We start from the raw sequence: 14,902 nt of genomic DNA, 5'->3' as shown, positions 1-14,902 counted from the left end.
CAAGCATACTTCCAAGTACAGTGGTACCTCGGGTTACAAACACCTCGAGTTACAAACACTTCGGGTTACAGACTCCACTAATCCGGAAGTAGGACCTCGGGTTAAGAACTTTACCTCAGGATGAGAACAGAAATCGCCTGGCAGTGGTGTGGTGGGCCCCATTAGCTAAAGTGGTACCTCAGGTTAAGAATGGTTTCAGGTTAAGAATGGACCTCCGGAACAAATTAAGTTTGTAACCAGAGGTACCACTGTACTCTGAGGAAAGGACTCCTTGCCTGCAGAACTCTGCCCAGGCCACAAATACTGAAACCTACCTGTACAGCCTCCTGAATTGCTTTTGCCTGGCTATAATGTATAATGAAGTCTGTCCATGCCTCTCGTTTGCCAGAATGAATGATATTGGTGAATGGGTGGGGTGGGATGTGAAACCACAGGCTTTTGTGTGGCTGGAAAGTTGCCTGCTGTGTGAAGGTAAGAGTCCCATCAATTGCTCCACCCACTTTGTCTCTACCCACATCTGTCTGTAGGCCTACTTGCCAATGACATGCAACCCCCATTAAGGGAACGTGCTCCAGCTCTAAAGAAATGGATTGCTCTTGCTCCTCCTAGGTAAGAATATTCACATTTCTCAGAAGAAAATGGAAAGACATAGAATGGTGAAAACAAGCTCTATTTCCAGATATGCCTAGCACACAGGTTGACACATAGAATGATAGCTTTGATTCTTTGGAAACCCATTTGAAAGTAGCCTACTAGTCCCATACGGTCAACTGGTCCCATCTATTATCCAGTTGTACAAAAAATATCCATGTACTGTGAAATTATGTTTTAGGTCTCAAAGACCTCTAAAATGGCCATATGAGACACTGTGCAATGTGGGCCTACTCAGAGGGCCTGTAAATCATCCTTTCTTATGTTGAGATAGAAGACTGCTGTTCTTTCTAAAGCTTTGGTAGCCTCTATGCATACCTCCAAAAGAAGACACCAATCTTGCACTACTTTGTTGTTTCTGGTTTTGCCAACATAGTGCAGAGAGAGAGGAACCCTTTATATTACCTTCCAAATTTCAGAATAAAAAGAAACAAATATTTACCTGATGAAGGTGTCCAAGGAAGGCCTGGGCTGTAGATATTGCCCCCGCGGCAGGCACAGTCTGTTTCTGAAAGTCCAGGCCATTTGTCTGTGTGCCTGGGGATGCAAAGAAAGATATATTCTATTAAAATTCCCCTCAAAAGTCAAGTCTGAAAAATCTGTAGATTCATTCACACCTTTGTTGCCAATTTATCTACATGTCAGCAAGAGCAGTAATTCAGGGCCAATAAACCTAAGTCACCACCTTTTCACCTTATCGCCCCCCTGGGCTCAACAATCAACTGGCAGTACCCTCAAGACATGTAGAATCAAGACACGTGTTATGGTGGGGGCGGGAGAAAAGGGGTTAAGGCTATATTAGAAAGATTTAGAAATGTTATAAAGATGAAAATGACAAGTTTAGTATGAGAATAAATATTGGAGGAAAAGGATAAAACAAAATCTAACATGGCCACCCAAATTACAGGCTTGAAAAGAACATGAATAAAAAATACCACTGGGGTTAAGGGAGAAAAGGATAAGAGGAATAGAAAGAGATTAAGAATTTAGCATTGTTGAGCTTAAGTTCAATACGATGCTGGGTCATTCAAAATGTGACAGGGAAAAGTTAAAAGGTTGGCTTATGTCTAACAATGTAAGACGGAGACAGCATGGGAGCAAAAATAGTATTGAATGTTGTCACTACATAAGTGATATGGACTATGACAATATGTAAGCTCTGGTGTAATCCGACCTCATGCCTTCAGAAAGAAGAGGAGGGTGGGTTTTGTTCCAATACTGTTATTCCAATTCTAGAGGTTACCAGAGACAGAAGTTAAGCTATCCCTGTCCAAATAGGGGCACAGCTGAGCCACTAGCCAAAGTGGATAGAAGGCACTCTGTGCCACCAAGGTCACCTGAGCCTCAAGTGACACAATGGATCCAGATGTACACAAGAGCAGGTCACCTCCCACCCTCAAGTCAATGGAATTGCCCACTAACAGTGCCTTAGTCTAATCCGGATAGACTTTCAGTTTATTGGCTCTCATCCACTCCATTACTGAGCCAATACAATGGTCTAGCACATCCACTGCTACACCTGTAAAGAAGTACAGCTGTGTGTCATCAACATATTGCTGACAATGAACTCCAAAACTCTGATGACCCAACTTGTATAGATGTTAAACAGCATGGGGAATAAAATTGAAACCTGGAGAATCCTGCACTGAAGGCTCTACAGGGCCAAAGGGTACTCCCCAAGGACTACCTTCTGGAAACACCATTCTAGTAGGACCCAAACCACCACAAAGTGGTGGTGCCATCCACCCCAAACTCAGAGAGCTGCTCCAGAAGGATACCATGGTCGATGTTATTAAAGCCATTGAGAGGTTAGAAGAATTAACAAGGACATATTTCCCAGTCTCTCTCCTGACAGAGGTCATCATACAGGGCAACCAAAGCTGTTTCTGTGTTGAAACTGGGCAGAAACCCCAATTGAAATGGAGCTAGAAAATCAGTTTCCTCCAAGAGTGCCTGGACCTGATCTAAGACTACCTGATCAAGAACCTTGCCCAAGAAGGGGTAGTGGCAACTGGCCAGTAATTACCAGTAATTTCTGAATCCAGGGAGGGTTTCTGGAGAAGTGGTTTTACCACTGTCTCCCTCAAGACGGCAGGGACCACACCCTCTTGAAGGGAGGCAAGAATCACCTCTCTGGCCCAGCGAGCTGTCCCCTCCCTGCTAGTTTTTATCAGCCAAGAGGGGCAAAGGTCCAGAGAGCAAGCGGTCATGCTGACCAATCCATGCACTTTGTCCACATCCAGGTACGTTTATTTTAAAAAACCCTGGTCACTGAATTATGCGGCTTTATACTGTACTTGTTTTGATAAAGGAAGAGTCAATATTATGTAAGTTGCTATGCCTTAAACTCAGGATACCAATAACATTTTTAAAAATTAAAAATCTGATTGTAATAATGTATTATAATAGTGATCTCAATTAACAGAGTGTTGGACCTCATGCATCTATGCATAGGACGACTTACAGAACTCAAATCCCCTGCCCCCTAAGACATTGCAATGAGTTCTGAAAATGAGTTCTGAAAATGCTCAGGATACTGGCTGAATGTTGGGAGAACAGAAAATTGGGTGGTTGGTGGGATACAACAGAGTATCCTGGAAAGAGGCATAACTGGAATGCTGAATAGCTGCAGACAACAATGCAACAAATTCTGTTGCAGGTCCACTTCCTCATTCCAAATATATGGCAATATATCGGCGCAACGAGCAGGGAATTTCCCTTAGGAACATTTGGCCAGAGCCTATAAAAAACTGCAATGATTTCAAGAATTAGGACATACTAGTGATGCTTGGTATTAATGTGCTAAATAATCAGTTTTTAAATTACCCTGATTTAGAAAGTACAACTCTGTGGAATTATTCTATGGAAACAAAGACTGGGGTAATAGCCAACCAAGTCATACACAGAGTAAACTCACTGAAAACAATGGGCTAAGGGTATCACCCTAGAAGTTTCATGTATCAGTCACTGGTATAGAATTTTAATTTGACCCACTAAAGAAGAGGCAGGGAACTGGATCTAGCTGGAGGACCAGTAATAAGTATTAAGCCACAGCTTTTCACCTAACTTTGTGTTGCACAACGTTCTAAAAAGTGTCTTCCCCTCTGGAATCCCACAGGCTCTGAGACTGCTAGTTAGAAACCATGTGTGTGGTGGTTGTCTAATGATGTGGGGGTTCCTGCTCCATTGATGACTGCTGCTTTTAGAAGGTAAAAAGAATAACCTACTTGGGATTGTATTTAAATTAGGACATTGCTGCTTACCTGACAGAATTAACTATTGTTTCCTCCCACACACCCCATTTTGGGGGTTCTCCTGACTCTTCAGAGAAGATCTGGGGAAGGGGCAGGTGGAGGAGGGGGTTTCTGGTTATGCTAGTGCAATGATTTAGTTGAATACAGCCCCAGGCTTTCCTAGGAGCAATCATAATCATGTGGATGTAACCTAAAAGGCAGTTAAATTGACATAATGCCAATCTTCCATCATGGCCACCAGAAGATAACTACAATTTATTGAACCATCTTGGCTCTTACAACCTTGATAAATAATATCAAACAGCTCTAGAAAACTGGCTGAAATCTCTCCTACACAGTACACAGCTGTAAAAGCAACATTACAGTATACCCAGTGTTATTTCTCTAGAAAAAGAGCAACTCACCATGAACGCCTCCCTTGTTCTCTTATAATGACAATGGTGCCCACCTGAGAGGGGCCGGAACTGATTTCCAGTCAGTTTGGGCTGAAAAAAAGCTCTGTGTATACCTTCTCGCTTCCCCATTAAACTAGGGATTAGTAACTGAAGGCCCATGGGCAGAATTCAACCTGCATAATACTACCAGATAAATATTTTAATTAAATAAAACAGGCTATTACCAGTTCTTTATTGCCAAAGCCACCCCAGTATTGATTACATTAAAATCAGTGCAAAATACATAGAGATAGAATGAACGATTTGGTGAAGAATTGAGTCTTCAGCTGGTGCAAAATCCTCAACAGAGTTTGCACCAACCTTATATGAGAAAGGAGGGAGTTTTATAATTAGGGCATTGCTACTGTCCTAGAGATTGTGTCTATGTTCACACTTCAATTGGCACTTTAAATCAAAGAAGGATGCATAACAATTGTGTAACTTTCCAGCCATGTTCGTACCAGTTAGGACAAAAACAGGTAAACAAGTAAGGGAAAGAGGGTAAATAACATTTCCTAGTCCCATAATACTTCTACAGCTAATTTCAAGGAAAGACTTAGCAATGTTTCCACCTTTTCTCCCCGCCCCCCGCTCTCCTTTTGCAGCTTAACTCTTACTAGCCCAGTCTATTTGAGCCCAGGTAGAATGTTATGAATCATTCACAATTCAACTCAACGAGTAACATCAATGGTGGTGATACTTTCAAGGACTGAAGGGAGGAGAAAATATATTTCTCAGAGCTGAATAATCTGCTGACCAATCAGGCTGCCTTACATTACACTAGACTAGGGGTGGGGGATTTCAGCAGCCAAACCCAGCTCTTCCAGCTTCTGTATCTGACAGGGAACTTCAGACCCAGGGACCAAATATTGTCCCTCAGGCTCTACCTGGCCCTTGGGACATTTCTTATTCCATGACCCCACCCAATCCTTACTTTGTACTATCCTCAAGTACTTTCAAGTTGTCTGGAATGTGACCTTGATCTACGATAGTGAATTTTGCATGCCTGGATGGAAAATGTCTGTGTTTATGTGCAAACCTCCAACTTTGTAAAGCTTGGACATAGCCTACTGCAAAAAGGTAACAGTGGTATCTGGGCACTTCTCACTTTTGCCTTCTGTCCACCAGTGGCGTGTAGCCCCTAGAAGGCTGCCTACAACAGAATGCAATCCTCTAGCTGAAGGGCCCCCCTCCTCATCCCTGCACTGAATGCTTCAGAAGTAATATATAAACTATAACAGAGCAGAGGCAGCCGCACTAAGGGAGAAATTGGCTGCCGCCAAAACAGCAGAGCCAGGTTGAATCTTCCCTTCTACCTTGCATAACAAATACAACAACTTCTCTTGTTCTGAGGTTATTGCCCTGCATTTTTCTGTTCCTGCTCCACATTGTTAGTTAACATCCGTAGAAAGATCACACACATCATAATGACACGAGGGCAAGGCATAAGTTGTACTATATCTTGTGGGGGGTGGAGGCACAGCAGCCTCATGACACTTATGACATACAGTTCTTCCCTAAAAGAACCCCCTATAGCGAGTACACTAAAATAACTCTAGAATTAGATTGTAAATATTCATGTAGTTCACATTTAGGGCTGGTCATGTCTAGGTATGCATCTTCTATGTCATTCCCAATGAATGTAAAAAGATGTCACAAATGCAAAGTGAACACCATTTGTGATTGTTGACAATTGTTCATCCAATCCTAGGATGATTCAGGAGCAGCTGAATGTATGGATTACAAGTCTTTGTAATACTTTAAAAGGCTTTTCTCCACAATATTTATAAAATTGCTAACTTGGCCAGTGGGAAGGTTCAATTTGTAATCTCAAACCAATCTCAAAATATTTCAAGATAACAAAAGCAGAAAAACCAATGTACATTTGTTTGCCTTAAGCATATACTTAAAAGAAGCTCAAACCAAACCAGGAGAGCATTAGTAGATTGAATTCAAAACTACAATTTGCTTGAATTAAAATCATTCCAGAAAAATGTTCAAACAAATTTTCTCCTAACCAGTGGTTTTTTTCAGGAAATCTGTTCCAAACAATCAACATTTATTTCCCAATTCAATCACTCTTGCAGTTAAAAGTATTTCTGCAACACCAATGGCCTCATCATAAATATGTTTAAATTGTAATCCTAACACGCAGGAAGAAAGTCCAACAGAATATTGTGAGACATATTTGTGAGCAAACAGGTTAGCATGAGGTGGGAGCCTGCTTTCCTGGAATCATGGCTTCTTGTTCATTTTATTCACGATGTGAATATTGAAAAATAATGTTTATGATAATGGATGAAGGAGTACCACAGTTGTTAACTACAGACAAAATTACTGCAAACTCATTTATAAATGGATAACGTTTTCTCAATGAACCAACTACCTGTAAAGCCTGCTTCCAAATGTATCATAAAGAGATTGACTAATACTTATATCTTCTTGTAAACTGCTTTCAGGATTTTTTACAATCAAGTGGTGCATAAATTTAATGAAATAAAAATAAAGTATCTTTCTTATCTAGCCTGTATTGGTACAAAAAGATTAAAAATGCAAAAACCACATTGGAATGGAATTACTATGAAATGAGAAAGTGGCTGTCATCCAGAGAAAAATGGTGTGCCGTATGCTCAACGGAAATAGGGGACACAGTTACAATGTGAGAAAGAACTGGAAGCATGGAGAGGACATACAAGAACAGATGGCTCTGCAAACTCAACGATGGTAACAGATGTGCACACAAAATTAGGGCCCCATCCAAATGTATGGAAATTGCAGAAAGTAGATATTACCCTTTATGAACTCATATCACAACACCTCAATACTGTGTCAGTTTCTGTAAAAGCTAATCATTTTATATTTCAAAGGACACCAATGTCTTCAACAAACATTTTTGGGATGCACTGCTATCACTGGCAAAAACACTTCTGTGACAGGTTAAGGTCATAAGCAGCCAAAGAATTTTCATATCACCATCTTGAATTCATTTAGGGTCAAGAGGCAGGGTATATTTATTCATATTTAGAAGGTTACATGATCCCCAGGGAAGAAGACGAAGGTATCCTGCTTAATGAATGAGCTGTGACAACTACAATATTGAAGAAAGGGCCAATTAAGAAGCCATAAGGAAAATAAAACATTAGGCGCTCTAACACAGATACACCAGTATGAGTAGCTGTACTAGGAAAAAAGATACTGGGAATATCTAGCCCTTAAGTCACAGCAGATCAGTAGCTCCTTGTACCCAGCTTCTACTCCATAGATAGTGGTGTTTTCATCCCTATCAGCAACACAAAAGTGCCAGGAAGTGGCTAACCAATGTCACAGAATGCTGACTGCTTCCTAGATAGAACAGTCTCTCTAGTGCAAGAAGAAAATTCAGAGATGGGGATTGGATAAGAAAAAATATGAAAAGGGGAACTGCCAAGGCCAGCTCTTTGCTTGGAGGCTCCAGGACACAATATCTATGATAATTACTAGTCCACATTTACACAGTACCAATGTATAGGTCCCATACAAAACAAACACTGAGTAAAGAACTAAGAAGTAAGTGCTGTTTCATATACTTAGAAAACACTGCTAAGGATGCAACCCTAACCCAACTTACCCGGGAGTAAGACCCAGTGAATTCAATAGGACTTATTTCTGAATATACACGGGTTAGGATTTTACTGTAACATACCATTCTTCAATGTATTATAAAACCAGACCAGAATAAAATTGTCCCTTCCAAATCCATGAATTCATTAGGAAATCACACCATTATTTTATTCTTACCTGTGTCCCCATCACCACTCTCCATTTTTACAGGTTTACTGGTTTCTGACGGAGTGTTCATTCTTGAGTCTGCATTAGAAGCAACAGAAAATATGGTTTTAAAAATCCTACTCACACCGTCCTCTTTACAGCACAAAACAGGACATTTTATATTGGTGAACAGGAGGCACTATAAAATGACCAAACTCAACTGATGGGTATGGACCCTGAAATATCAAAAGGAAATTAATACATAGCAATGTATCACTGTAAAATACTATATATTGGATAGTCAAAAAGCTAATTGAAAAAGGCGTACTTGAGGTGCTTCATAAAAACAGACCAATTATGTTTGCTACATTTAGAAAAAATAGTGTCCAAACCTGAAGGGTTGTAATAAAATTTCATTTGGATTATTACAATAATTTTTGTCTGAATTCTTATACAATTTCCCAAAGTTCTGCTTAGACCTCTGATCTGCCTCTCCTCACCCACCCTTTAGGTGTTTCCAGTGGTGCTGCTAGATCCTTTTCTAAACAGTACACAGGCATGTTGCCATGAGACTTCCATGCTACCACTATGTGATTACATCACTAAGCTAAACTGAATATGATGGTGCATGATGGTGTTCAGGGTATATATAATTCATTGTATCAGACCAGGAACAGCATGGTGATGCCATTGTGCAATGGCAATACAAAGGCAATGTGATAGCAATAAACTCTTTACAAGACGTAGTTCTGGCAAAAGGAGAGACGCAACTTATCTATTAAGACTTCTGAAACAGGATTTTAAAATGGGGGCTGGGGGATGAAAGGCTGCTGATAATAATCAGCAAAAATAATCTAAACCACTGAGAACAATTTTGACAGGTCCTAGTCCTATCATTCACTGTGCTTTTGGTTATAGTCGTATCAAACTCCTTTTGCAACTAAACTGATGCTTGTTAGTATGGTGCTGGAAAAAAAAAAACCATTGCTGATGCCAACAGATTTATTCTCATTACAGAATACCACCCACTCTTGGTCTTCTCCAACTGGGATAAGCCTCTGAGTTTTTAATTACTACAACCCATGTGGACTCTTGTTGAATATTTTGTAAAAATAGGACACAAAATGTTCAACTAATTTTCTCCCTTGGAACACTGTAATTAATTTTTGTAAAATTCATTTTTTGTTGTAAAAGTTACCTTTTCGGGGGGGGGGGGGATCATGAAAAGCACCACCTTCCTTTCTTTTGCAGCTATTTTCTGTGCCTGTTTACAACCATTGTTCACCTGACCTCTTGCTGAGTGATTTGGGGGTGGGGTGGGGGTTAAGCATGAAAAAGAGGGCATCACAGTTGTGAAAGATGCCATCACACTGATATAAACATCCTGTTGAAAGTAATGCAGAGGAATAACCACTGTATTTGGATGCTCACTTGGATTGTGACTCAGTTTATGTGGATTTTTTCACATCATGAATTTTCACAAAGGTAATGGCTCCCAGTTTTGGTGCACTAGTTAACTATTCACATCAAAATGGATGACAAATCTCACAACACACAAGCTTAAACTGGTTTGAACCTTCTCCCAGACTTTTCTAAAAGGCTACTGAAGGAACTCGAGTTAAATAGTAGCTAGTTATAGAAAAAAATCTATTTAAGTTGCCATATTAAAAGAACAGTCATTGATAGAAACAAGGAGACAGGGTATTACATTAGAACTACAGCAAATATTCACTAGCAAGGCTGGCAGATCCAAAAATACAAAGGTGGTGAGACAGATGAATACATATATTGTGGCAGATGGCAACAGATCATGGGAATGAGCAAACCAAAAAATATGCCAAAAAATAGAATAAAATTGTGAGCAACGACCAGATCCAGAGAAGACTGGACTATAAGAGAAAAGCGAAAGAAGAGGAAAGAAAGTTAAGCACCAGAAACCTGACTAAATTAATATAGTCAAAATAATTTGTTGCCTTTCCTAAACACACCATAGCCATAATCCAGGCAAGAAAGTATTTCAAATTTTTAGATATTCCCCCATGTAACAAGCAATCTAGGATTTCCCCAGCTCTGCTCATAATTAGCAATAGCAGAAAGAACCCCCTTCAACATTTACGATTGTCAGATTTCACCTGTAGAAACTAAATCACTGATGTTTACAGAAAAGCATTTAACAATGGAATTTGACAGTGAATAATGCATTATTGCATTCTTTACAATTTAGCTAATGCTAGAGTTAAAACATGCCAGAGGTTAGGGTTACAGTAGAGATGGGAAAGTATTATTAAGAAGTGCTGCAAAAGAAATCCATTTGTCATATCCTATTTCTTAAAGACATTTGCACCAGTCAAGCCTCAGAAATAGTAGGCAGGTAGGAAAGATTACTTCAGCAGCTACTGCTCCACCAACAATGCAGAATCTTTTCCTGTTGCATCATGCATGCAGTTATTTGCATAACAGGGAGTCAAATCCCTGGATATTCCCCAGTATACAGCAGTTCTCCAACAGGAGAGCAAGGTTAATTTGAAGCTAATTAATTCCATTTCCTATACAATATCAGCGTCTTGATGATTACAACCTTGAAGAGTAATGAAGTAATCAATAGTTGTTTTTTAAAAAAAATGAGTACATATGTGCCATCAACTCTTAGTGAAAATACTTGCATTATAAATATGAAGGCTAAAAACCTCCGCAGTGCCACAGCACACAGTACAATTTCTTTTTAGAGTCCATTTGGCATCTTTCAAAAATGCTTTCTTCCATATCTGTCTGCTAAGAAATTGTACATAATAAGCACTGGTACATAACAACAGCATACTTGTTGAAAAACAGCAGCAATAATGAGCTGGTTTCACAAGGCTATACTGGAGCCTTTGTAAGTTAAAAGATGTTGGATATATGTAAGGGATAGTCAGAAGTTCATAGAATTGTAGAGTTGGAAGGGACCATGAGGGTCATCTAGTCCAACCTCCTCCAATGCTGGAATCTTTTGCCAATGTGGGACTCGAACCCAGAACCATGAGATTAAAAGTCTGATTTATTGACTTGAGCTATCCCTGTTGCGACCACAGAAGGGTTATACTCCACGGGTTCATATTTGGAAGCAAAATAAATTTAATGCATCTTTTGTTGTATCATTAAAGAGGGTATTGTTAAATATGCCAATCATGCTTCAAAACAAGATAAACATTTCATCCCATTGCCTAGGGCAGCCTTCCCAACCTGCTTGCCATCCAGATGTTTTGGACTACAGATCCCATCGGTCCTAGCCAGCGTGCAATATGTCAGTCTGTCAAGAGTTTTTAACAACCACAAGATATAACGGCAACCTTTAGTTTAAGATAATATGAAGAGGAACTATACAAATTCATGGAAGACAGACTCATGAATTGCTATTAGTCACAACAGTGAAACTGAACCTCCATGACAGAGGCAGTAAACCTGTGAATGTCATGTGCTAAGGACAAGCATCAGAAGAGGCTATTACTCTGATGATCTGCTTGTCAACATCCAAACACATGTGGTTGACAATTGCTAAGAACAAAATGCTAGATTAGCTGGAACTTGATCTGATCCAGTAATTTAATTTCAGTGATTTGCACCACACACACAAAAACACAAGGAATGGATTAGTGATGAAATAGGCAAAATCTACTATCTACAAGTTAATTTGGCTGGTGGATGTTCAAATAAATTTTCTCTATAATTCTTATAGAGACTGCCATTTCCTCCTCCTTTCTTTCACAAGCAGCATAAGGCTTAATTTGTAACAATGACACTAAAACACTGCCATAATCTAAAGTACACACAGCAAACTGAAGCATAGATTGAAAGCACCAGGTGCAGTGCTGAGGTCACATCCTGATGAGTTTCTAGAATCTAGATACATTCTTACTAGCATTTTAACAGATGTCAAGGCCAGTCAGCAATAAAATTATCAGCTTTTCAAAATATATAGGGGGAGGGTGGATTTCTTAGAACTGATAAACCCTTTAAATTCAGCTACTGTTCTTCACACTAAGATGAAGGTGTCATTTGCTAGGATTCCTCCATACAGCATTGTTAAAAATGGCATATATGGAGGGAAAAGCTGTGTATCTTGAAGCAAAAATCACATTAGATTTTACATTTCTAAGGTAAGCGTAGTCTAAATCCTTAGATTATGATTTTTATAATTCTAAGGCCTGAAGATAAAGGATAAAATTTGCAAAACCTTAAAAACATATTTGCAAAGTATGTTTTTGAATGAATCCTATACCTTAATTTAAAAGCATATTTTTCAACTGCCAGAACACTAGTAGCCATATGCATCACTTCTTGTAACGGTATCAGCAGTGGTATTAGCACTGCTTGTTTCCTATTAAACACTGAACAGTGTGGCTTTATATCACCTACACCCACACAAATATACCCAACTTAGAATGATCTGGTCAGGCCAGGAAGTTATGGCAGAAGACTCTCACCCCTATGCAGTTTTACACAAACAGATACAAGAAATGAAGTTCCTATTTCTTTCCAAAATCAAATGCTTTTTAAGATTGAAATATCAGAAGCTTCTGCATTAAACGACACTGAAACTGAAGAGCAACCCCATTCTATCCAAAAATAAAGAACAAGATTTTCCTGAACACAGAAAAAAAAAAAAAGAAGAACGGAGGAGGCACTTGCCACCACATCGCTGGTAGTCCTCAGCCTTTCAAATAAATGCCTCCATTAGTCTTGCATATGCGATTAAGCCACTGCATAGTCAATCCAACAACCACTATTTCCATATTACATGCTTGCAAGAGTCAGTTGAACTGGTACCCACCTAGAATGTAGTCGCTGCAGTCCAGCATTGCTGTGCAGTCCTCTGCAGATTCAGATAGTCCAAGGAAAGGGGGGGGGATTCTAAAATAAAAAACCTACACTACTACTTTTAACAGAAGAAAGGGAGGGGTGGGGATAGGAAATACAACTTCAGTTACACCATAGCAATCTTCAACTGAACAGAGAAACTTCAGTTGCTCTGTAGAGTTTTAGTCTCTCCTACTAGCTGTGTCTGACATTGTCAAGGCGACTGAAGCATGAAAAGTTCCCCTTTTTTTAATAAAATAGAAACAAAGATTGCAGCTGGCAGTTTCCATAATGAAGCTTAATCAGTATGCGCCTGATTAGGGCCTTATGCAAATCTCCCCTCGTTAAGCACAGCAGCCAGCACTTTGAAGTCCATGAACAATTCATTTGCAGAGTACACTGAAAGCGCTCCCTGCATAATTTAAATCATGATATAAATATTTATCAGCTCATTTGCATATTAATTGGCAGTGCATGAAGGGAAAAATTATCTCCCAAGTGCCAGCATAATAATTAGGGAACAAAATGAAATTTCTTCCAATAGCTTTGCTTCTCAGACCTAACTTGAGCACAGTACCATGGGGAAGTAGGGAGGGGAAAGAGGCAAGACAAAATTCTGTTAAAATGCCACTGAAATGACATATACAAATTAGAAACAACTCTACAGACTTAAGCACCTTTAATCTTATTCCTGCTGGCAACAATGACTTCAGTAATAAAGGAGATTTGGAAAAGCTTTCTACAGAATCCAAATAATCCCAAGAAAACAATTAGCAAGGTAGGAGCTGAACACAAACCTGTCTTAACTACTACTTGCACATTTATGTGATCTTTTCCAAATGTATTATGCTATAATTTAACAGTCTCTCACACATAATTGTGTACAAGAAGAAGCCACATAACTTTAGGCAGCATATAGGAAGCAATTCATGTTTGCTGTTTTGCAAAGGTAGTCCAACACTGGTAGATGTAACAAGTAATATTTGACCATTCTCACTCCCTGTACCTCTAATAAAGTTGCTGTTATCTAGAACTGCTGGCTCCTAATTTATATGTATCTGTATATGTACATAACATTAATTCCTAAATAAATAGTCTGACTTATTTATTATTGTATTTCTAAATAAACAGTCTTCCTAAATAGTCTTTATAGTAAACTTTATTTTACAACTGTACTTCTTGAATCATCAGGGCTACTTAGAAACTCTTGTACAAAGATTGTATAAGAGTAATTTAAGACTCTGTGATTAGAAAGTAAATGTCAGAAGGGAAATGAATGGTCATGTGAAGACTTCTCCCCCACAAAAGGGCCCAACAAAATGATGAAATAAACTCCTCTAAAGCTATCTGCTGCAATTTTTAAAAAGCATGGATCATTCAAAAGCAGAACAAGGGACTGGAATGTTACACATTGCATAATCTAGTTGCTCTTCAGAAATCAAAAGAGCTGTTGATTGTTGGTACTTAGTGGCTACTGGTGTGAAGGAAAGTCCCTTTTTTTAAAAAAAAAATATTGAATGTTTTCTCATCCATAGTGAAAAATCATTGCATCTAGAAAGGAAGTTGTAACAGTTGAATTTCATAGATTCTAAAATTCATTTTAACTAAAAGGCAACAGAAAAAGAATTGTCTGCTAGCTTGAATCCAGCACAAACCCAATATTTTCTTGATCCTTATCGCCCATTACAATTTTCAAGTCACAATGCCAGAGAGATAGCAAAAGTCATAGCCAGCAGAATACTCAGAGGTGATATAGCAGACCTGTCAAATACACTCAGCTTTCTACACGGTTTGCAGGATTGTGTTCATTACATGGGCCACTTTAACTGAAAAGAGGATATTTAATTGATTAAATACCACATAGTTTAAGCACAGGTAACAGAGAAAAGCTATGGATGCCTGTCACCACTTTAGGAGAGACATCAACTCTCTTCTCGATACAAGAAGGAAGGCATCTTTCAAAATGGTGCTTGCTGCTAC

The 14,902-nt window shown here is 39.1% G+C and overlaps 1 protein-coding gene across 10 annotated transcripts in view; it reads right to left on the bottom strand.

The window, feature by feature from the left end:
- Positions 1-14,902, bottom strand: part of POU2F1 (POU class 2 homeobox 1) — a 97,735-nt gene that overhangs the window by 39,239 nt on the left and 43,594 nt on the right. For 4 of the 10 annotated variants that reach the window (XM_083736498.1, XM_083736504.1, XM_083736500.1 and 1 more), the window contains exons 2-3: positions 8,117-8,185; positions 1,094-1,188 (exon numbers count right to left, since the gene is read on the bottom strand). In XM_083736498.1, the coding sequence (XP_083592624.1) occupies positions 1,094-1,188; positions 8,117-8,185 (164 nt within the window). Of the gene's footprint in view, positions 1-1,093; positions 1,189-8,116; positions 8,186-8,478; positions 8,519-8,590; positions 8,668-12,896; positions 13,246-14,902 lie in introns of those variants that run through there. The other 6 variants (XM_083736507.1, XM_083736499.1, XM_083736502.1 and 3 more) reach the window with 5 other exon arrangements.

This window comes from Podarcis gaigeae (assembly GCF_964106915.1).
Source record: "Podarcis gaigeae genome assembly, chromosome: 4".
In the NCBI taxonomy this organism is placed as follows: domain Eukaryota; kingdom Metazoa; phylum Chordata; class Lepidosauria; order Squamata; family Lacertidae; genus Podarcis; species Podarcis gaigeae.
The sequence above is the reverse complement of the archived record's forward strand: the minus strand, read 5'-3'. Positions and strand labels throughout refer to the sequence as shown.